Source organism: Thunnus maccoyii, chromosome 7 (genome assembly GCF_910596095.1).
Source record: "Thunnus maccoyii chromosome 7, fThuMac1.1, whole genome shotgun sequence".
NCBI lineage: Eukaryota > Metazoa > Chordata > Actinopteri > Scombriformes > Scombridae > Thunnus > Thunnus maccoyii.
The window spans coordinates 10,273,649-10,296,929 of NC_056539.1; the positions used below are offsets into that span (position 1 = coordinate 10,273,649).

General features: G+C 41.4%; 1 protein-coding gene across 11 annotated transcripts in view; it reads right to left on the reverse strand.

Annotated features, from left to right (window-relative positions):
* Positions 1–23,281, reverse strand: part of ralgps2 (Ral GEF with PH domain and SH3 binding motif 2) — an 81,249-nt gene that overhangs the window by 35,770 nt on the left and 22,198 nt on the right. For 2 of the 11 annotated variants that reach the window (XM_042416030.1, XM_042416033.1), the window contains exons 2-10: positions 23,208–23,260; positions 21,304–21,416; positions 20,860–20,990; positions 20,219–20,326; positions 19,505–19,555; positions 9,879–9,962; positions 3,552–3,641; positions 3,359–3,451; positions 1,756–1,882 (exon numbers count right to left, since the gene is read on the reverse strand). In XM_042416030.1, the coding sequence (XP_042271964.1) occupies positions 1,756–1,882; positions 3,359–3,451; positions 3,552–3,641; positions 9,879–9,962; positions 19,505–19,555; positions 20,219–20,326; positions 20,860–20,990; positions 21,304–21,385 (766 nt within the window). In that variant the 5' untranslated portion in view covers positions 21,386–21,416; positions 23,208–23,260. Of the gene's footprint in view, positions 1–1,755; positions 1,883–3,358; positions 3,452–3,551; positions 3,642–9,878; positions 9,963–19,504; positions 19,556–20,218; positions 20,327–20,859; positions 20,991–21,303; positions 21,417–22,778; positions 22,804–23,207; positions 23,261–23,281 lie in introns of those variants that run through there. The other 9 variants (XM_042416031.1, XM_042416032.1, XM_042416035.1 and 6 more) reach the window with 9 other exon arrangements.

Here is a 23,281-nt window from a genome sequence, read left to right on the forward strand (position 1 = left end):
CACACACACACACACACACACACACATATACTTTAGCACAAATGTATCACTGTGGAGAAACCAAAGCTCAGCACACACAGGGTTCTTTCTCCAGCCTTGTTATCAACAAACATAAGCATCACATACACAAAGATGCAAATGGAGCAAAGACAAAGAAACACGATAGAAAGTCACGAAAGTGGCACAAGTCCACAAATACACGCAACTCTCCTGTGGCGTATTTAGTGCAAAGAAAAACACACATGGTAATTTTAGCCCTCTGCTGTGGGTTGGGACTTTATTTTAAGCCAAGACCCAAATTTAACAGGTATTCTGTTTGATGACCAACAAGGTAAACATGTGGATGAACACACCAGGCAAAACCTCAACCTGAGTTTACCCATTACACACACACACAAACACCTCCAACACTTACGTTAGGTGTCATGCTCTGGAACAAGCACTGTGGTTTTTATTGTTCCACTTATTCATTCCCACTTCCTCTTAGAGGTATCGGGTGGATTTATGACGGAGGGGAATGTCCGAGAACAAGAGAGTGGCGATTTCCCTCCAATGTGCCAACTTGGCTCGGTCCAACCATGAGGACAGCCAGCTGGTCACACAGCCACACGCATCATTGACAGGACCACTGTCCCACTCAATCTCTCTCTCTCACACACACACACACACACACACACACACACACACACACACACACACACTCAAAGACATATAAAACAAAAAGGCTCCACACCAAGAACAACCAACTAGTCACACATCACCGAAATGCTTATTAAATGGAAAGTGTCTCCTTCTTATTCACACACACACACACACACACTATGAGGACATACAGTAAAACTGCAAATAAATATGTGCAGTTTCACAGTTTTAGCTGTGCATTTGTCTCATGGTCTGTCATTACTTCCAGACTTCCATGACGGACCACGACAGGGGGAACAGGCTGGACGTTTCTTTAATTATAAACAGACTCTTGGGCTCTAAGTGTTTGTGCTTGTGTTTGTTTGTATATAGTGTGTCTAACTTTGAGTCTCAGAGTAGTAGCTATGATACGGGCCTGATGGTAAAAGGAAAAAAAAAAAAAATCATGGCAGTAAAGAACATCAAAGTCATCATCAAGTCAAAACAAGAACAAACAGTACAGCAATAAAACTGCACACACGAGCATGTGTGCTTTCCTTGCACAACTCATAAGGGATTCCTGTGTGATGTCATACTGCGGGGGCAAAAAAAAAAAGGGGGTATAAATATTTAAGGAAAAAGGACGGAGACATTTATTATGATTTTTTACTGATTTATGTGTTTGTCCCAGCTGAAAAGAATCTAGATGTTTTACAGCAGAGCCACAAACCGGTGTCCAAAAGTCACTCTCCTCCACTCTGAGAAGCAAAGCAAAATGAAAATTCTGACAGGGAATAAAGTGAAAGAGGCATTGACTATTGTGAAAACATGGGGCTTGCTGACAGGCTTACTGAGCGAGGAACAACGGACGATAAAATGTGACTGACTGATTGACTAACTGAGGCACTGAATAATCCATGACATAATGATGTGAGTTAAAAAAAAAAAACAGCTCTCATTTCCTTTGTTCGTTTTGTAAAACCCAGACGCTTGTCCTTAGCCCATAAACATCAGCCCGTAAAGATAAGAAGCTGATACCGAGGCATCTTAGAGCATCCTTCAAAGATCAAACCTTGTGGTGGTCTGCGTGTGTGTGTGTGTGTGTGTGTGTGTGTGTATTTTTGTGTCTGTTACCTAGGTATGGTATACAAGAGACCATGCTCTGGCTGCTTATGAAGTCTCTCAGACGTTTGTAGTTATCTTCTTTGGACATCAGGAAGTCGAGCCGATCAAACGTCGCCTTGTCCTTCCGACTCAGTAACTATAAATATGTGAGGTAAAGAAGGAAAGAAAAAATCATGAGCAAAGAGAAAAAGACAATTAATTTACCTTTATTCAGCTACACTTACTAAAGAGTGAAGTCTGAAGTGCTATAGCAACAGTAACAGCAAAAAGACTGAGAAGACCGAGAATCATAAACCAAGAGTGTGCAAGATTTGCATGCTGCACGACAATCAGGAGGTGGATTATACAGTGTTCTCTGTAATTGCTGGTTGTTTGTTAATTAGCTGTCTTGCAACAAACTGTCGTCCAGCTTCAGTTTTTTTTTTTCAATTTTGACCCTTCTCTCTTCAACTTCTGGAATTTTCAGTCACCTTTCAACAAAACCAGAGAAAAACCCAGAAATTTAAAAAGTTTAATTTGCCGTAGTCAACCCTTTTACTATTCAGTGCTGCTGAGATAATTGTTTTTTTTTTATTTGTCATATACCAGGCAACATTCTGCTATGATTAGCAGTGAATGAAATGCAGCTATCTTTAACAGAATAAAAACCATTAGCAAGAACAAATTACATGTCCATGTCAAAACATTTTACGACTGTTGGTAAGCCTCCAACCCCCTCTAGCTAGTTTATTATCTCTAACTTACTTAGCGAGAACACCGCCAGTGCCAGAGCACAAAAGTATGCAGCTTTCCAGTTAGAAACAGACTGTTTGGATGCTTGTGTGTTTCTGTCTGTCTGTTTTTGAGAACTACAGATATTAAGTCTGCTACTGTAAGACGCCTGCACTGCAGAACAGTTCACTTGCGGGCCAATGCGATGCAGCAGACATGAAGCATCAGACCTCAGTCCAGCTGAACCGATGACATAACAAGGGCTGTGAAGATGGCACAAAGTCCCTTTGATATCAGCTGAGATCAAAAGTGTGTGTGTGCGTGCTGTTCTGTCTTCTGAAAGGCAGGTGTGCTATGTCCTGGCCAGTAACCGCATTCGCTGACTGGCTAGAAGAATCTCCTGTGGTTTTGTGGACCCAAATATAAGAAATTTCCATTACATCAGAGCATCATTATGTCATTATGTAAGCTCAACATCTTCACTCAGAAACTGAAACAGATTGGCTGTCCCTCTCACATGTTCGTAAAATGGACACCGATACGTAATTTCCTGTATAAAAAAAAGTCTACAATTGAATAATGTGTTCAAAATGTCCCAACCATCTGTACGGAGGTGGTGGGGATTTCATTTGGGGATGGACTGGCAAAGCTAAGAAATAATAAGAGTAGGACTAAAAACTATGAAATTGGGTGAATTTAAGGTTTTCTGAAATAGTCTGCTTACTTATTTTATTTTCCTGCCCTTTGCCGTTCATCTTGTCATGTCACTTGTGTGTTGGTTTGTATTAGCCTCTATTTATGTGTCTAATGTTTTGGTACAGATCTTTGTGACGTTGCCAATTGTCGACAGCACTTGACTGAGAAACTTGGCTTGCCTTCAAAGTAGAGTAAAATTACTCACCGCCCATGTTTTGGTGAGTCTGAAGATGGGAGCGCTTTGTAATGCTGATACCACAGCCATGACCGCATGGAGGTTGTTCATGTCACACAGTTTCTATGATAAGGAAAAGTACACAGTGCTCTTAGTTGAGTTCACAATGCAAACATCTGTGAAGATAAAACATTAATGTCATGTTGTGCATGGCTGTGTGTACCTTGGCAGTGCGGATGTAGAGACTCAGAACCTCGGCTCTGATCTTCAACGTCTGCGCATGGAGGATCTCTCGAACCACCCAGAAACTCGTCTAGATTAAAGAATAAAAAAATGAAAAAACACACACACACACACAAACGGAGATTACAGCATGAAGCAACACTCACAAACTCATCAAAAACAGAACCGGCGCTGCAGTGCCAGGGTGATACTGCAAAACTGGTGACACAGAAAAACTTGCATGTGTTACATTCTTCAAAGTGCAATGAGGATTTCAGGTATGTTGCAAGAAAGACAGGGAATTCTGCCTCGTTAAACTTCCAGATCAGTGTCCAGAGCCAAGGCCTGCAGACAGTCAGGACTACTCTGGGCTGAATTGAGAATCTAGTGGAGCAAGGAGAGCACAGGGCAGGCTGCTAACGGGAACACTCCATCAGAGTCGATTAGAAAATTAGGTCTTGAGGAAAACAAGACGTTCTGAGGAAAATCCAACTGATTCCAACTGATTATACAACAGATACACATCATAACTCCTAATATGTCAACCAAGAAATAAGTGTGTGCATACGTGTGTGTGTTCAGAGTACTTGGCCAGACCAAGAATGATGTCGGAAATCTGTCTCTTTAGGGAGAATGTTGGCAAGGCAGAGTCCTGATTACACATACACACTCACACTCACACACACATGCGCGCGCACACACACACACACGGACAAGTCAGTGAATCAATCAGTGTTTAGGCTCTTGGGACCAAGGGAATGGAAAGAGGAAAAGGAGAAGAGTGAGGGAAGAGAAGAGGTAATGGGAGGGGAAGTTAGTTTCTACGCCACAGGGCTCGGAGGGCTTTCAAAGCCCACAGCTGTCTGCACATTGTGTTCTTGATAAGACTGTCTCAGGCACGCTGACCATCTCCACTTTTTCTTCTAACTTAAGACATGTCACTCAGTTTCTAAAATTGCTCATTCTTCTCTCCTGTTAGGCTGTAGTGTGTGTTTGATAGACTGACTTTGCCTGTGTAGTCAGCATTCCACCGCTAGAGCCACAGACCACTAGGTGTGCTCTTTGTATGTGTCGATAAATTAAGTGTGTCTGCTTCTCCGTGCTTTTCTACAAATTCTAACCTACATCTGGCTTTGCCTACTTTTTCCTGGAAAACAGCCCCAAGACTTGTTTTTGTTTCAAGGGAAGAGGTGAGGAGCTGAGGAGTGAGGAGATAAATTCGTTCAGCTCGCTCATCTTCTCTTACAAACTCATGATACATACATCAAACAGCATTCAATCTATGCAGGTAATGTATCTCCAAAAAAAAACAGAACCATATGTGTTCAGTTTTCATGATTTCATCTGTGAAGAAGATGAATATGAGCAAAAAAGGGCACACAGATGCTGACTTCCATTGGCTCTACTTTAATGTGCGGATTTCGTCGTGAGACAGTGACCTCATGTGAAGACGCAACTCCCACGCCCAAGTTAAGAAGGTGGAAGGTCAATTTGACAACATTTCAATTTTTTCTTTATACAGTAGACCAGAGTTTCCAAAGACTGTAAAATGCAATTCCAATCTAGGATCAAAACATGCTGCAGTTTCACATTAAGTTTCCTCTGTGGTATAACTTTATATATGAGGTCTATGTCTCTCAAATATCACTATACTGATGGGAATCATAACAGAGCATTGGTCCCCGTCTGACTTGGCCTCCAGAATAGTACTGCGATGAGATCACTCAAGTTTGACGGCAGCGCTCCACATAGGTGTGTACACAAGTGTGGATGTGCGTCTGAAAAGGGGGTTAGGGGGGGGAAACAGGGGCTGTGCAGACACAGTCCCGTCGTTAGAGATCTCACATTATGTCCTGAAGCAAAGATCATGTCATCGGGACTGCGTTTATGAGCGTATTAAGGCCTCCAGATGGGACTGTAAGCGCTTCAATCAATAAATCAGTCAATCATTTATTAATGACCACATGACCAAGGTCGGTGGAATTTGCTTTCGGTACAGCATTAAGAGTAAAAGCGCAATTCAACAGTGTCAATAACATCAAACGTAGACAGATATCAGCATCACATTAGACACATGACGAACACAAGAGATGACAGATTACCGTAAAACAGAAATCACAGATGATATTTACAAGACACAAAGGTTTTAAGTGAAGGTACATCTGTCCGGGTTAGTGAGAAGTGTACAGAGTCCTTATTGCAGCGGGGAAAACACTGTTTTTAAAAAGGGATGATTTGGTGGGCAGGGACCCGTAGCGCCTTCCAGAGGGCAGCAGCTGTAAGAGCAGGGTGAAAGGGATCAGAGATGATTTTTTTTTTTGTTCTTTTGGTTGTGCGTTTATGATATTGTGATTCAGCTGATGGGAGGGAGGTACCAATAATCTTGGATGATTTATTGACTATGTGCTGCAGTTTTTTGTGTGTGTGACTGTCCGTGCTGCTGTACTAAATTGTTATGGATGAGGCGAGTGTGCTCATAATGATGGTTATGTAAAACTGAAGGAGGAGGTTTTGCTTTACTTTGAATTATTTGAGCTGTCTTAGGAAAAACAGTATTCCCTGGGTTTTTTTGGTAATGTGGTCTGTACTGATGTTCCATTTGAGTGTGTTGCTCATCTGTGTGCCATGAAATTTGAATGAGTCAGTGATAATTATGGGTTTTCCAGAGATGTGTATGGGGGTTTTTGGGCAGGGCGCTGTGCCTGAAGTCCATAATGACTTCTTGTGTTTTAGATGTGTAGAGCTGGAGGTTGTTATCAAGGCACCAATAGTGACAAGTGACTGCTCGGGCTACCTGCTCACAGTGTCGATGTTCGATGTTGTCGGTTATGAGTCCAATTATGGTTGTGGCGTTTACATATTTAAGAATGGAGACTGAGCTGTGGTGGGATGTGAAGTGGTTTGTGTAGAGAGAGAAGAGCCCGGGTGAGAGGACGCAACCCTAGGGGGCCTGTGCTGAGGGTCAGAGGTCGAGATGAAAGGCTATTCATCTTAACCGTCTGTTGCCTTCTCCACAGGAAGCTCCGGATCCAGTGACATATGCAGGTGTCATATTCATGTCCAGCAGTTTATTGAAGAGATCGACCAATTGTGTTGAAGGCTGAGCTAAAGTCGATTATTAGGATGCTCTAAGTGTTGTAGTGTATGGTAGAGGGCTAGGTTAACAGCATCCTGAACAAACCGGTTGGCTCCATAAGCAAACTGGTAAGTATCCATCAGAGGGGTGGTGTAGGATTTCAAATAGGAGCTTCATGACCACAGATGTCAGAGGAATTGGTCAGAAGTCATTGAGGCAGGAGATGTGGGCACAAGGATTTAGTCCTGGAAACACTGTGGTACTGTAAACTGGCAGAGGGAGGTGTTGAAAATGATAGTAAACATTGGGACCAGTTGAGCTGCACAGTGTTTGAGTACAGCTGGGCTCATCCTGTCCGGGCCTGCTGCTTTCCACTTGTTTGTTTTCCTGAACGTGGCTCTCACCACCTCCTCCTGAACGTAGAATGGAGGGGGTTGGAGGGGGCATGGAGGTTCAATAATCATAAATTAACGGAACCAGGCAGATCCAGTCACAAGCTGATAGCTGTGGATCAACCCATTTAGTGGCCTGAGGGGGACCTAGATGGAGCTGAAAATCTGGCCAATGATGGATCTACAGCTGACTGACTGCGTGATCTAATGCATGAGATGCTAACATCTGTTTAATGGTTGAGAGAGTTACGACTGGGCAATACAGCCAAAAAATCAATCTAGATTTTTTTTCGAGCTTGTGGTTGATTCACGACTTTAAAATTGATTTTTGTTTGCCTGCTAAATGCAGCCTTGAAACATCATATTTTTTTAAACAGACAGTTGAACAAGAATAATAAAGGCCCTGCATCACCTGCAAAGCTATTATCATTACGCACAAAATACAGGTTATCCCAAACAGCTATTGACTGTCAGTACCAGCTGCTTCAACTAAGTAGCTCATGGGCATCCAGTTTAATAATCAGTTTCAGCGTAGACAGAGCAGACAGGTCTGCTCATTAATTGATCCGCTGCGGTTTGTGTTTCTAGACAAAACATCAGCCTGATAGCTGCAGACAGCTGCTGATAGTCAACTCCCAGCACTTTGACTCTCGTAACCAGAGACGATACCTCGTCAACAAGCACAAACTGAGAGCACAGATCAGTGTGCAGTTATTTTTAGTCTCTCCCCCTTGTGGATGCGACCGTTAAATACATTACAAGATAGCCAGAGACAGCTAGCCAACTGGAGTCATGGCAGTCTTGTAAACTGCAGCAGGTGTGCATGTAGTGTAACTAATCACGTCACAGTTTACAGGACTGACGCGTCTTAAAACTGCTGATGTAGCCGTCCACATTTCTTTTTTGGCTAAAAATAACCTTTGTGTATATTGTAACAATTCAGTTTTACGATTTAGACATTTCACACATCGTGCAAAAACTAAAATTTTATCGAGATATCGCTCAGCCCTAGAGAGTTTATAGAACTAACAGTCCTGTGTTCAGAATGATCCAGAAGCCACTGGACCATCAATGATCAGTAAGATGGTGATTGTGCTCCTGTACGCATTTACAATTGCACTCTAAACGTTTAGCTGATTGACAGTCCGCTTCCACCCACACCTGCCAATATTTATTTTCCACAATTTATGGAATAAAAAGTTTATAATTTGTCATTTCTGTCTGGTTTGCAATCTGGTTTGGTTGCAATTGCATCAGTGTAATGTCTTGTTTAGGTCTTTGTGGTGAGAATATAGTCATCACCGCAAATTCCTCATTGTTGTCTCAGTGTTTGATTGTAAGATTACTGAACAAAAACATTTAGTGTGTTACTACTTTAAGCAAAATGCTGATTTGTCTCCGCACAAAACCCAACAAGACAGATTACTGTGCATCAATCAACTGTCTCTGAATTATTCTCTCCTCGCTGCCTGTTAAACAGACTAGCCAGTTCTCTTCTGCTCCACTGGCTCTCACGACATGGAGGAAGAGGAATATGGCTGCAGTTCATGCTAAGGAGCTTTCTGGGACTCTCTGCCCTCCCAATCCAAGTCCCAATCCAACTCCCATTATCCAAAAAGCTCATTTTCCTTGGCTCCCAGCTGCTGAATGTGAGCAGCTAACATCTTGAATCACCGTTTGGGATCGCTATACATGGAGAAGTTTCCACAGCAACACATTCTTGTTAGATCATCACATTTTATACTGGAGGGCAGTAAAGTGGGTCTTAAAGGAGCCTGGTAAAAACACTGGAAGGGGATTAAAAGGCATGGCTTCCCTTTACATCATTACCCACCACTTCCTGTTGATGATTTAACAGGGCACTGAGGGAGCATGCCATACACACTCCTGCATACATTTGGAAATGTTCAGACACGTGCTTCATCAGCATGCAAAAGCATATTAAATGACTTAATGAATTACAGAGCCAAGGACCAGCTAAGGAAAAAATGCTGTTCACCTAGGGACTATTAATGAAGTATATGACTGGTAGGGAGGAGCCGTGGAGATTATTAGGAGCTGCTGTGACAACCAGGATTTCAAAGTCAGCCATGTCTAGGAGAGCTACAGTGATGATTTAGTGGACATAATGGAAATAAGAACTGTAACCTCTTAGGGCTGCTCGATTATGGCAAAAATCATAATCACGATTATTTTGGTCAAAACTGAGTTCACGATTATTTAACACGATTACTCACTGACTTTGGAAACATCATGCATGCACCCGGGTTTCCAATCAGCTTTTTACAAGTAAGCATGTGCACAATAACAGACTGCAGTCAGAGAAAGCACAGCGCCAAGCGGCTGGATGAAAAGAGATCATTACACGGAGCGAAGTGTCCTCGTATCTAAAATAATAGCATCCAAAGTCTGACTGAAACTAAAACAAAGTAGCCTGTAGACGTCTAAATAAGTTAGTTTCCGCTGCTGAACATTTGCCTGTGTGTTAAATTCAGACACATTCGGGCTGTGAGGAAGAGCTCTGCTCTGTCTATCCTCCATTGTGCTGTCTGGCTGCTAAGATACACGATGCTCTGGATTTATAACACAAGACAAAACAAGAGCAATGATTGCAAAATGGAATGCAGCACTAAAATCAATTTATCTCAATTATCTTGTTTTCATAACCATTGGAAGCCAAGTCGTAATTGAAAATAAAATTCGATTAATCACCCAGCCCTATAACCTCCTCATACCTAGGTGGCTCATAAATCCTTAACACTGCAAGAGGGACTGTTTTCTTTGTCCTTGCTCTCTTTTTGGGGGTGTACTTGAGGTAGCACTGAATGAGACATAAGTGCACGCTGTGTATGTATCTCACCTGGTTGAACCTGCGAGTGAAGGCCACAACATTTGGAGCAGAGCTGTGCTTCTCCTTCTTGTTCCAGCCACAGCTTGACAGCTCCTGAAAACACAGAATCAGAGAAATTGACATTATGCACAGAGCCAGAGTACTGTTTGTATTCCCCAGCATGTTACTGAGTGAACTCAACAGTCTATTCAGACAGTCCCTCCAAGATTTTAGAGGGGGTTTTTTGTGATTGTTGCTTGATTTTGCAGCAGCTTTTCTCAAAAACTGTGATGCAATTTGCAAAATTTTATGTGATTTTTTTGTGGCATAATTACGGGAAGTCTAAGAGAAAAAATTGCTATTTTTTTATTGTGTAATTTCACCTGAATGTGCAATGCGATGATGTGTCTTGTTGGTTGCTTTGATTAGACACAGGGAAGTGCAACGCTTGGTAACCTAATTCTCATGACAAGACCACATTTCCTATAAATCCTGTCATTTCCTGTTCTGCCGTTTTTTCAGCTGGCATGGGGTTTGTTTTGATAATGAGAGGAGAGGTTGAAGAGCCTTGCCAACTGTAAATGAGGAGTTACATTTGCTGATAAAGCAAGTTTTGTTTGGAAACGCTTTCTTTGTGCTGTAATGCCTTCAGCAGAACTCCTGTGAATCCAACACGGTCGCACAAAACGCAATACAAAACAGAGCATATTGACGGACTAGTTGCAAAGGTCTTTCATTCTCATCACAAGGTCTGAAGCTGGGTACTCATCACTGACTGAAACTATTCCAATGTCAAATGATCACCAAGTTATGGATTGATTTGTGCAGTTTTTGGAACCATAACAAAGCTTCAAGAATTATATCTCAAACTTTAAATCTGTAATAAGTGATTTTTCAGCCACCTGGGGGCAGCAGAAACAAATAGTGAACACAACACTGACATATCATCACCTTTTAAGTTGATACAGTGAACTATCATTCATTTGGAGTCGTCTTTCTGTCCATCTGTTGAATGTAAGTCCAATGTTCACTCTCTTTTAGCTCTATTTCTCGTCTCCATTAACCCCTGAGAAGAATATCAGGCTCTTTAGCTGCTAAATGCTCCATTATGTTCACCAGTAGTTGCTAACTGTATCTGTTTGCCATGTGGTGCTGAGCAGGAAGAGTGAATGAACAGTAAGAGTGAGCCAAAACATACGCTGCAATAATCCTCTATAGATTCATCACTACAAGCATTGCCTCTCACATTACACATTGTCATTTCATACATTGTGATTATAAACATAGATTATAGCCACTTTAGAGATCATGATTAAAAGAAATTCATATCAGTTGATCTACCAATAGGCGTTTCTCCCAGGGGACATTTTGAGTTGCCAAAGCAGGAAAAGCACCGGTGTAACTAATAACATTACTCATAGCTCAGATCCAATTAGCGATACCCTGGAACACCCACACTGAAATGTAATGCAGCAAGGCAAAAATCTCCGCTGTGAGGAAGGTCTTCTGTGCATGAAGACACACATGTACTCCAAAAGCAAAGGGGTGATGTGATGTGCATTTCATCCAACTGCAAAGGATGGTCATGGTGGCGGCTATAATTAAGTATAAAAAGGTTGCAATGCCACAGTAAAAGATAAGAAGACAAAGACCATAAGCAAAAGTAAACAATGCAGATTTTAAAACAAAGAAAAGGCTTTGCAAATGCAAAGAAAATGCATTTATTGACATTTGTTAGAGCAGTACTTATAATCTATAAAGTGTCAAATATTATCAAATGATTTACATTGATACAAGATGGAGAAGAGCAGGAAATCCTCACATTCAATAGGTTAATCAGAAAATCGTTGCTATTGAAATGGTCTTGATTAATTTTCCAAAGATCTTTTAATCAATGAATCCCCTCTGCTAATACTAGTCTTACAAAGAAGCAGCAGCTGTGAAAGCAGCAGCACTGATAGTAATTTCAGTACATTTTTTAGAAGAAAGGCGGTGATTTTGGATCTTGAACAGAGAGAATTCCAACAACACACAAACAGCAATTTCTTTTGAGTACCAGGCTGCACTCAGTTTGGCCTCAGCTGCTGTCCTCAGTGATGAGGTAAAGATGGAGACCACACAGACACTGCATGGGGAACCCAGACCCTCCTTTTAGCCCCAACAGGCTGTCCGGAGGCCAGGGACACTGACGTAACAGTAGGAAAAATGTTGTGCAAGCTCTCCTCCTAATCCCTGCCAACCCAGCCGACTTGGACTACAATATGAACAGCTGAATCAGACTGCGGCTCCCCCACACAATACCCCCCGTGAGACTGACTGTCTGGAAGCAACAACCTCTACCAACTGTTCACAACTCCCTGACCTGGACCGCATCAGGACAGTTCCTTGCACAGAGAAGTTATGCTTATTCAAGGGTGAGTTTCTGTGTGTGTGCAAACTTCTTAGAGGCAGCCAACGGGGGTAAAGAAGCAACGTATAAAATACAGATGTTAAAAGCAGACATTCATGCGTGGGTGAGTTGATGCCTCCGGGTCTATGTTGCCTGAGTCTGGATGAGGATACAAGGAGAGGAAAAGGAGGACAGCAGAGGGAAGATGAAGACTATAAAAAGACAACAACGTGGAAGACCCCGCAGCATCCTCTCACAAGGTTTACTGGCCTGTGTGGAGCCTCCTTTGACTTTCAGCCAGTTGTCCCCATCACAGAACAGGCAGGATGTGGCTGAATCAGAGAGCAGGAGACTCTAGCCTGTCTCACCCATCGTTTATTTAACATCCTGCCTTTTTAAATAAGCGCTTTCCGTCTTCCTGACACCATGTCAATCATTCTCCTTCCCAGCTTCCACACTATTGTTAATGATTCCCAAACAGAGACGTTCCATAGTTAGTGGGAGGTGGGTGTGTTTGTGTGTCTCGCAGCTCGGACCACCACCTGACCACCCAGGTAGGCGGTACACCCGAGAAGAGACACACAGGCGGTCCTATGTCTCTCTCGCTCACCAACGCCGCAATATTTCAACAACTTACACTGCATCCTTCAACCCTGGACCACCTGGGGCTGTCTTCTCAGGTGAAAGAATCTAATTTAACCATCCATCTAACTAAGCTTTAAGTGGAGACTTGAAGTCATTTAAGCACTATTGTTCTTCAGTTGTGTAATAACCAAGGCCGGTTGTCTCATGTGTATTTAAGCAGCAGGGAACTGATCCACAGCCTCTCCAGGAACTATCAGATTTTTATTGCTTTTATTATTCTTGTGCCTTTATATTCTCACTTCACGCTGAGGTATTACAAACAGCAGGCAGCATTTTAAAATCTGACAACAGCCGAGTCTTTGGAGAAAGGCTTTGACGAGGCAGCTCTGGTAGAAAGAGCGCTTTCAAATGCTGCAGTAAAAGAGTGCAGTAAAAAGCCTGCTCCGCCAAACCACAGACAGCCGGTCATTTTCACATGCTGGTCTGGACAAGCAGCATTTTCATTAAAGAAAGAGTCTCATGGGTCTGCTAGAAGCTGGCTTCTGACTTCTGTTGGGTATGTATAGTTAAAATGAGGCCTGTCAAGAAAAAAAAACTGACGTCAAGTCTGCTTGAACATTTAATTGACCTACAAGCTGTAATCATCAACTAATAACTATTGAAGGAGTAAAATGGCGCCCCACCCAAAGTCTTACCTCAAACTTAAAGAGGACCTATTATGTTCATTTCCAGCTTTAATTTTTTTATTTTTGGACGCCACTAGAGTTGCTTTGCATGATTCACAGTTCAAAAAACTCCTTATTTATCTTATACTGATCCTTTATGCAGCCCCTCAGTATAGCCTTTGTCTCTTTACAGTCTGTTTTAGCTCTTGTCTCTTTAAGGCCCCCCTCCCGATGAGCACACTCTGTTCTGATGTCTGAAAATAAGGAAAAGCATAATGGGCCCCCTTTAAGGACACCAAATGTTCACCTAAACCATATGTTTGTTTATGTGACTTTGGTTGACTTCAGTTGCAAAACAATTAGGTACAGCTTTGTTGTTTTCTACATCTCATTTACTAACCCTCACCCAAGTGTAGGTTCTGCTCTGCTGTACAAAGACATTATAAGGAGTATTAAATAAACAGAGGTACAGGCTGAATAAGATAACCAGCTGCAGCTAAGCCACAAATTGCAATGACCTCATGTGAGATACCACAATCATTCCTTTTGTTTTTGTCTACATTGTAAACGGAAAACTAAAGTGTTGGGGTCCCTGGTAACATTAAAAAGAGGCCAAGACAGGAAGGACTGATAAAGATGACAAACAGGATGGAAAAAGAAGGAAGATGAGGAGGAGAGGACATGAGACCAAACAACAAAGTTTGTTGCAAGACAGAGGACACTGTGAAGATAGATTTACTGAGGATGACAGGAAGGAGTGCAATGAAATGGAAAATCTGCACAGTTGGGTCTGTTGTTGATCTGTGCTTCAGCTTGAGTGAGACAGAGGAACCCTAAACTGATTGCTGACTGACTGCCAGGTTATGCCAAATTTATAGTGCCACTGGTCTACAGAAAAAAGTTTACTATGACGAAAAACGAAGACCATAAAATACATTGTTTTCTCAGCCAGAAAGTTCTTAACTATAGACTCTGGCAGGGACCTGCAGTATGAACAAGCCAGCAGCAACAACGGAAAGAATTACTTTTCCAGGACTTTTAGTACATGTGATTCTTATACAGGCCATCTGTCATGGCTAGTAAAACACACTAAGCATGTTGTTATATGAAAATTTCATAGTGCACTTTGCTAAAGATGGTTCAGTCTATGATATTGTCTTAAAAGGGGACAGAACATGCACATTTCCAGGTCTATATTTTTAATATGGGGCTGTTCTGGAGTATCTTTGCATGATTTATAGTACAGAATTGAAGTAGTACGATTTCACTTCTTTTTTTCCGTTCTTTACTAGAAATGGAAACTTCTTAAATACATTCGTACATATTCAAGCATAAATCCGATCTGATATATGCGAGTGGACAGCACAAACCACCCATGGAACAACCTCAGTAACAGCCTTAGCAACAAAGGCTACTGAACGGATGGTCGTTTGTGGGCATTCGCAAACAATCACATCACGAGGACGAAGTAGAGGAAACATTTCAAAAGACGCAATCAGGGTTTTGGAACTTTGACCATGTTTAACATAAATATCTGACATCATAACAGTATATAAATGACAGACAATCATAAAAAGCCTAATTCATCCCCTTTAATAATTATTATGTTAAAAAAAAACATTCAAAGATGATTAAAACACGCTTTAATTACAAAAAAAAACTTCAGATGTGTCATTTAATGTGTTTTGATGTAGTTTTCAGCTTCCACTTCTTTTAGACAGATTCTGAGAGTATTCCATTGGCACACGTTTGAGACTTTGAACCAAATCCTCTTCGACAAAGGAAAACATGTCATTGTGGTTTTTCTGTCTCTGCTGCCAAAACATTATTTTCTCCACCTTTCACCACGATAAATGTGTTTTACCATTATGCTGACAGATTGTAGTGTAGGAAGTGTTCCCTCTTGTGTTTGTTATGTAGCAATTACTGTCCGATCCTTACACCACAAACACAACTCTGCAAGACTACAAGGCCCTACGAAGTATTGCATACAACATCTCTTATGTCTTAGTTATGACTATATGAAAAGGCACTAAATGACTAAGTGCTTTTTCTCTCACAATCAATGCTGGAAAACATTAAGCCTGCAGAAGAGACAGGTCTGAGTGTGTGAAACATTACCTGCCTCCAAATACAAGTCATCATCGTCTCCATGACTCACATGAGACCTTCAATCTGTTCAGAGGATTTCTACAGTGGAAGCGCAGACGTGAGGAACTGACATACTTTTCAGCGGTACGTAAAATGCAATCTGATAGCTATTCCCTGAGAGCTGCAGCACAACTTGCCAGCCAAAGCCACTAAATAACTTACTTGGCTGTTGTCAACCGCCGCATCTATATCCTTCAAACTTTCTTTTCCTCCTTGCCTCTACTTCACAAACTTTGATAAACATCCAGCTGTAGATCATCAGCGGTATGTCTGATTATGAAATTAAAATGGCCTACTGGGACAGAACAACAGAAAGAGATGAAGAAAGGAAAAGTCTTCCACTGTTCCCATTACACACAACTTTATTCTTTCCATTCCTCTTGTCAGCTGGTCTAGCCATACAATAGTGAGAAGCGATCCAATCTAAGTCGGGCTTGATGAACAGGAGAAACCCACGCTCACAACATATTAGTAATCACTGCCTCGTAAATTTAGATGAGAGAAAAAAGATTTAGCTACAAGTCCCTTGCATCCTTTTCTCTCTCTCTCCCTCTCTATGATCCATCTTGTCATTTTAATGGCATTTCACTTTGCAAACCAACAGCCAAGGAACACATCAAGGATTCATCTGGGGGTTGTAGATTAAACTTTGCTCTGCTCTGCATTATAGATTATTTTACCATCAAAAAATAACTTCTGGTGTTCCGATCAATCACCTGTTCTGCAAACAGAGATACAACATTTGATAAACCACTGAAGATCCTCTGCTCCAGAGCTCTCCGTCAATGCCCCTGCGATCATTTTTTTTACAGTTCACTGATGTAACCGTGAGTATTATGGTGTTGTAATGGTTTGACTAAGCGCCGGGGTGCCAGTCAGAGTGCAAGTCTGACAAAGATAATATTTTTTTAGTTATATACCAGTCAACCCTACATAGGACTTGTGTCTTGCAGTACACAGCCCCTTAACAATCACTGACAACCAGGTATTTCAAAAGGCACCAGCAGACAACAAGAAACTCAAAACACACAAGCATTTGAAGTCCATCACAGTGTATTATGCTGTCACTGCTCAATACCAAACTCACAGTTCCAATTCCTACTATGAATAAGTCCTTATCTCAACAAAAAAAAAAAAAACTACTCCTCTTCGGGATCCCAGAAAGCTAACAAAAATACTCAGTTTGAGTCTCAATACCACAGTTCGCCAACGAAAATAAACCCAAGTGACCCGAGTGTCAGTAGACGAGGGTCCGTTACGTGTGGGAAGTAAATTACAAAATCCTCGTGCACGGTGATGTCTTATGAGCTGTCACTGAAATATCATCAAAAGCAGATGTGTTTAGATTCTGTGTTTGTCTGCTGTGTCAGTGGCATTGTTCGGCTCTGAGTTTTCAAACCTGGCTCTCTTCTTGTAACCTTTCCAATTAAAGGGTTATTTTGAAATACCGGCCGCTCCAGTCCAGCCCAGGGTTTGGAAGAGAAGAAGATAGAGAAAATGAACTATGCTTCCTGCTCAGAGGGATTGGCCAGATTTTATACCATCTCCTCACACTGGTGAAATTAAGTGTCTCCATCCACAGTTCTCATGTAATCTTTCATTGTGATTGTGACAGAAAGTTATCTTTTCTTCTCCGTCCAGAACGATTTGGCGAGACTGCTTTCCATACATCTGCTCCATGTCAGGGTTGGAACACTTAAGTTAATGAGATCCTCTGTTCTACTGCAATCTCATGCCAGAGTGTCTGTTTGTGTCATATACACATGTAAAAATGTTGTAAACGCTAGCACACATAATAGCATTTGGACATTTAGTCTCTCTTTATGGTTCTCACTTTTATACGCTCGCATACGTTATATAAAATCCGTTATGGTGTGTTTATGGAGGGTTACAGTATCTGCTGTAAGGGCATTCATGAAGCGTGCAATAAAAACATTTTTAAATCAGTGCAACCACAGAAAAGGAACACTTGGAACTAATCTGGTGGAAAATTTGACCCATCTATTGTTTGTTATTATGCAGAGTCAAAATATGTCAATTTGAAACATTCTGAAGAACATCTGGACATGTCAGAGATCGGTAATGCGTGAAAATCTCCTGGAGACATGATATCCAACCAAAAGGTCGACACCCACACATCTATTTTAACAAATGAGAATTACAATTTATCACATCATGGAAACTAACACACGCTTTGCCTTCTTTCCACCCTCTCCATCATCTGAGAGAAAATCATACTGTGAATATCACAATATTTTTCTATAATACGTTTTTTAACTCCAATTATGGCCATAACTGCTGCTCATTTATCAATGACAAACACACATTATCAATGTGTGTATATCAGTGCTGTTTTATGGCATTTTAAGGGTTCTGAAAAAGGCAAAAAAAAAATGGGCTGTATGTCAGTAAAAACATTATTGCAACTCAAGGATTCAACCAAGTTATTTAATATTTTCCTATTCAGGTAGTGAACAGAGTGAAACAGCAGGTGTGCACCAACACATGCGCGCGCACACACACACACACACACCTGCTTTCCCCATCATGTGTCTGAGAGGAGGGCAAGGAGACTGACAGCAGTGGAAACTCTAGTTGAGTTCAGTTCACTCATAGCTGTGTAACTTTTTTTTCAGCGAGTGCTTCGAGACAAAAGCACAGTGAGAGCAGGAAAAGCTTCTCTAGCCCACTCTGTCCCTGCCAGGATGCTGCTGGGTCACTCTGCATACTGTACACTCTGCTCACTCTCTCTCTCCAGACTGCAGCCTTCATCTCCTTGTCAGCCCGCCCCCTCACTTGGGCCGGCGTGGCCATAAGACACCTTTCCAAATGCCCCCTCTTGCTTATTTTTCCCCGTTCCCACTTCATATCCCTTTACAGATCTCACTATCTTGAAGCAACAAGTGAAACCACATTTCCAACCACCTTAACTCTTAAATCTTCACCCTGAACCAATACTTTTAACTTGCAGCATTAAACTTAATGCAAGGACACATTTTCATTAGGCTTATAAAGTTAAGCCAGACTGAACACGGGAGCAAGCTTGCATTTATAAATCCTTCAATAGCCTCTGCTTGAACCTGGCCCAGTGGAGTTAAGACGATGGGGCTGGAGTCCAGACAATGTCAATGATTTCCCTCTCAGTGAAAAAAAAGGCAACAGTGCTAAGACAAGCGTTGAATAAAGCTATTCACAGACTTTAGTCTTTTCCATTACTCAGACAACATTTTACTACAATTGTTTGTGTCGTTGTTATTAAAATTAAATCAAAATGTGGTTCAAGGAATAATGAGGCTGGGCCTTGCCAGAGGAGTGTGTGTGCTAGAAGCTGAAACTGAGACAAGCAAGTGTTGCACATATGCAATAGCAGGAGTCAGCCTGTACCACACAGCATTGTGCTGTGGTCTATATGCTGCTTTTATAAGCCCACAGTGGCCAAGCCTAAACACAGGTTATCCATGACTGGTGTCAGGAAGGGTCTAACAGTCCAAAAGAGAAAAGGGTCTCACTGAGGCAACAGACCGCATTACTGAGTGAGACGCAGGTATCATTTTTCTACTTAAATGTGATATGCAGCTCTGCGTGGGAGCGCTGATCACAGCTGCTCATAGCACTGCATGATGCAGGGATATTAACTGCAGAAAGGCAGCAAATAGAGAGAGTAAATCCTTAAATATACATATGCATATAATTATGTATATTTTCTGTTTGACTATGTGTGTTCTTGTTGCATAATTTCAGATGTAAGAGTCCATGTATCAGTCTTTGTCACATACAATTTTAGATAAGTCACTCCTGAACCAACAAAAAAAAAAAATCACAATATGTTTAAAAGTGGTCTCTGTACAGATTCAAAGGCAGCTCACCTCTGGCTGGATGGCTTTGAACACAGGAGCATCCATGAGTGTAATCTGGCCCTGGAGGAGACAAATTCAACACCTGTTAGTTAACTGCTATGTTCAAATCATGCCACACTGGCAAAATATCATTTTTCATCATGCATATGCAATACATATATATTGCATAGGAAACAAATATTAGTCTTCAAATGTACAAAATCCATTAAAAAGGCCATTTTACCTTTACTCATAGCACTTTTAAATGTGTTGATATACTAAAGAGGAGATGTCAAATGAAAATGCTTGAAAGCAAAGAAGATAGAGAGTGCCCTCTTGTGGCTAAATCGGGCAGGCCAATGAATAAACAAAGCATTAAAATCAGATTATAGGCATCAAGAGGAAAAACAACTTTCATTTGAGAAATTGTGGAAAAATCCTGAGCAGAATTATTGCTCAAAACAAGGTAATTAACTAATTAAACAGAAATGTGACTCCTGTTTGTTCAGAGGTGCCATGGAAAGTTTGTGCAGAGCCAGCCAGAGGAAATCTATCAGTGCCTGCTTGTCACCGCCAAACATCAATTATTACTGATCCAAACTCTGACCCCATTTCCTCTTCTACCATCCCATCTCCTCCTGTCTCAAGTCAGCACATCACATTTCTGCTTACTGAACGTTTCATTTTTAAACACGCATGCATACAGGTTAACCAGACGAGAAACACACTAAGAGCTTCACTTACTGCATATTCTTCAGGAGTGACCTTCAGCACATCAAACACAACAGCATCAAAGCTCTTCTTCAGTTCTGAAGAACCTTTATCACTGAGAGACTCTGAGCTGCTGCTCCTCTGGAAGACAACAAACAAACACACACACAGTTCCTGTATATTATAAAGGTAACAACTGAGGTAAGGTAACAGAGAAATAAGAATTAATGACTGTGCTGTGAATAACAAGGTTATCAGCTAGAGATGAGAGGTGGAGAAAGAGCTACAACAATTAATCGATTGACAGAAAATTAATCATCAGTATTTTGAAAATCAATTAATCGTTTCAAGTAATTTTTTAAGAAAAAAAATTATCTGTGTCTGCTGTGATCTTTGGTTTATGGACCTGGTTGGTTATGGTCAGGACAAAAAGAAGATATTTATATTCTCAAACCTTAAATATGGGTATGCAAGGTTTGAGAGGGTTAAACAACCACAGTGTTAGTAGCATTAACAGAAAAGGCTGAAAATGTGTTGGCGTAATATTTCAGTAGGAAAAAAACAAAAACAAATAATCATATACTTAAGCTCTCTATGTTGAGAGACGGAGCAGCATGCAGAGGATGAATTTTGAAAAGCGTTTGGAGAGGTCTGACGGGTGGGCGTGGCCTCACCTCAGAGACTGTTGCAGCGGTGGTGGTGATGCTTGATTGGCCATTAGGGAGGTCCATCATTCCCACACCATCTAGCTCTAGCGCAGGAGACCATTCATCATCCTCAGCTGCAGCAAAGCCCGCCTGGCCCTCTTGAAGGAAGACACACACACACACACACACACACACACACACACACACACACACACACACACACACACACACACACACACACACACACACACACACACACACACACACACACACACACACACAAACACAAACAAACACACACAAAATGTGAATAAACTTTGGATCAGCTTGATCATTATCACCTGCATGTAGAACAGATTGATCCTTCAGCTTGTAGCAGCAGCACCACCTTCTGGCTGAATTAAACTGACTTCAGTATTCTAAGATTCACACTATTATGGGCTACTGACTTGACAACTGAACTGAATTCACCCCGAGAAAATGAGTTGAGTTGATTGAACTTGAGATGGCGATGAAAGTGTTGACAGGTTCGGCTATTGTCCCAGCAGGCCATACGGACGTACACTTTCACAGCCTGTCATTTACTACACAGGAGAGAGAACAGAACAGAAGGAGCTTAGGCTGAGTATCAGGAAGAGATCTTCTGTGAAAGGGGTTTGGAGAAAGCAGCTGTCAGTAAAAGCCACAACACTAAACAGCTTACACCCGACACGAGAGTATGACCTGCTGCCACTCTGTGTCTCAATTTGTCTCTTTTTCCTTTTGTCAAATGTTTAGCAGAGCAGGAACTGTACATCCGGAAATTCACCAGGGTCACTCACAGCCAAGCCAAGTTTACTCACATGTTAGTCTTCTTTTCAAAACTGATCTGACTGACAAGTTGTTGTTAAGTGGATTAGTTAATACTGAGAATTTAAGTACTCATACCACACTCATGTATGCCATTCATGCTACGGTCAGTAGCATACAACTGATTAACGCAAACATATAACTATAACTAAGAACTGCACAATACAAGCTATCAGAGCTGAAAGCGCTGTTTTGAAATGGTCTTTCAAATGTCAAAACACAAAAAGTATTGAAAGCTTTAACTAGCAAATCATTGGTACATTGTCACTAATTATTATGACAAAATGTTTTGGCATGAGCATCAATTACTGAATGCGGCACAAGTGCCATTTTTGTTGTCTTCATCAGTATGTCTGACATTTTTCCTCATGTCTCACAAAGTGTTAAATAATGGTAGCTGGAAAAAAAATAAAACAAGTATCCACGTCCATAAATATCCCAATCTACATACACCTATGTGAATAGATGTATGTAGAAACAACAACAGATTATTTAAACATTTGATGATCTTATGCAACATTAACGTAAGGTTGGAGAGTCCGTCTACTTCTTTTACAGATAGATTGAAATTTTGTGTATGATTCTTTATTAGGATATTTTAAAGTTTCTGCATAATCCTCACTGGCCAAGTCTGAAAACAGTTCAGAGACTATTCTTTGCCAAAAGCACACAGAGACACTAATGAAAAATAAGGAGCTGCTCAGAATAGCGAAGGCCAGCGAAAGCATCTCTGTGTAATTGACAATGCAGGCCTCTTTGAGTGTGTGTGTGTGTGTGTGTGTGTGTGTGTGTGTGTGTGTGTGTGTGTGTGTGTGTGTGTGTGTGTGTGTGTGTGTGTGTGTGTGTGTGTGTGTGTGTGTGTCGGTCGGTCTGTCTGTCTTTTTGGCTGGCTCAAGGCTCGAGCTGAAATGGCCTGTGCTTTAAGAACCATTAGCTTCCTTCCACAGCTGCACTCTGCTGAGCCAAAAACAAACACCAATACATCATGTCAACTTCTCTCACATTGTTTGACAGCGGTACATAATTACACTGGAAGCAATAGCCAGCCTGTCTGTTTATAGAGTCATACATCTGTAATTACCTTCCTGCTCCAATACCTGTGTATGTCTTATCCTTTTCTCCCTGGACAATGATGTAAAATATCACTTGGGGTTACAGTTGTCACACACACATGCATGCAGCCCAGGGTTTTTAAAGTTAGTGAACACTGCAATAAATGTGAATATATACACATTTAAAGACATGCAAGAGCCCTTTCTGTTGAAAAGAACACACTAAATACACATGCAAATCAACTTACTCTATAACTCTTCTCTAAGTCAATTTGTAAAAACACTAATTTATAGTTTGTTGGATTCCATCTACATCTAACAAAATAAGCAATATTTGCTCCTGAAACTCTGATAAGTCAGCCTGTAATCATGTGCCAAGGTAATCCTACAACCCAGCAGGCACACAGACATTCCTGTGCTGCAACCACAATTTACCAAAACAAGCTGTCCATGCACAGACAAGGTCATACTTACCAGTCGTGTGTCAGATGCGCATAGTGCTGGAGGTGAGGTTAGCCTGCTGCTGTCTGTGTGAAAGTGAAAAGAAC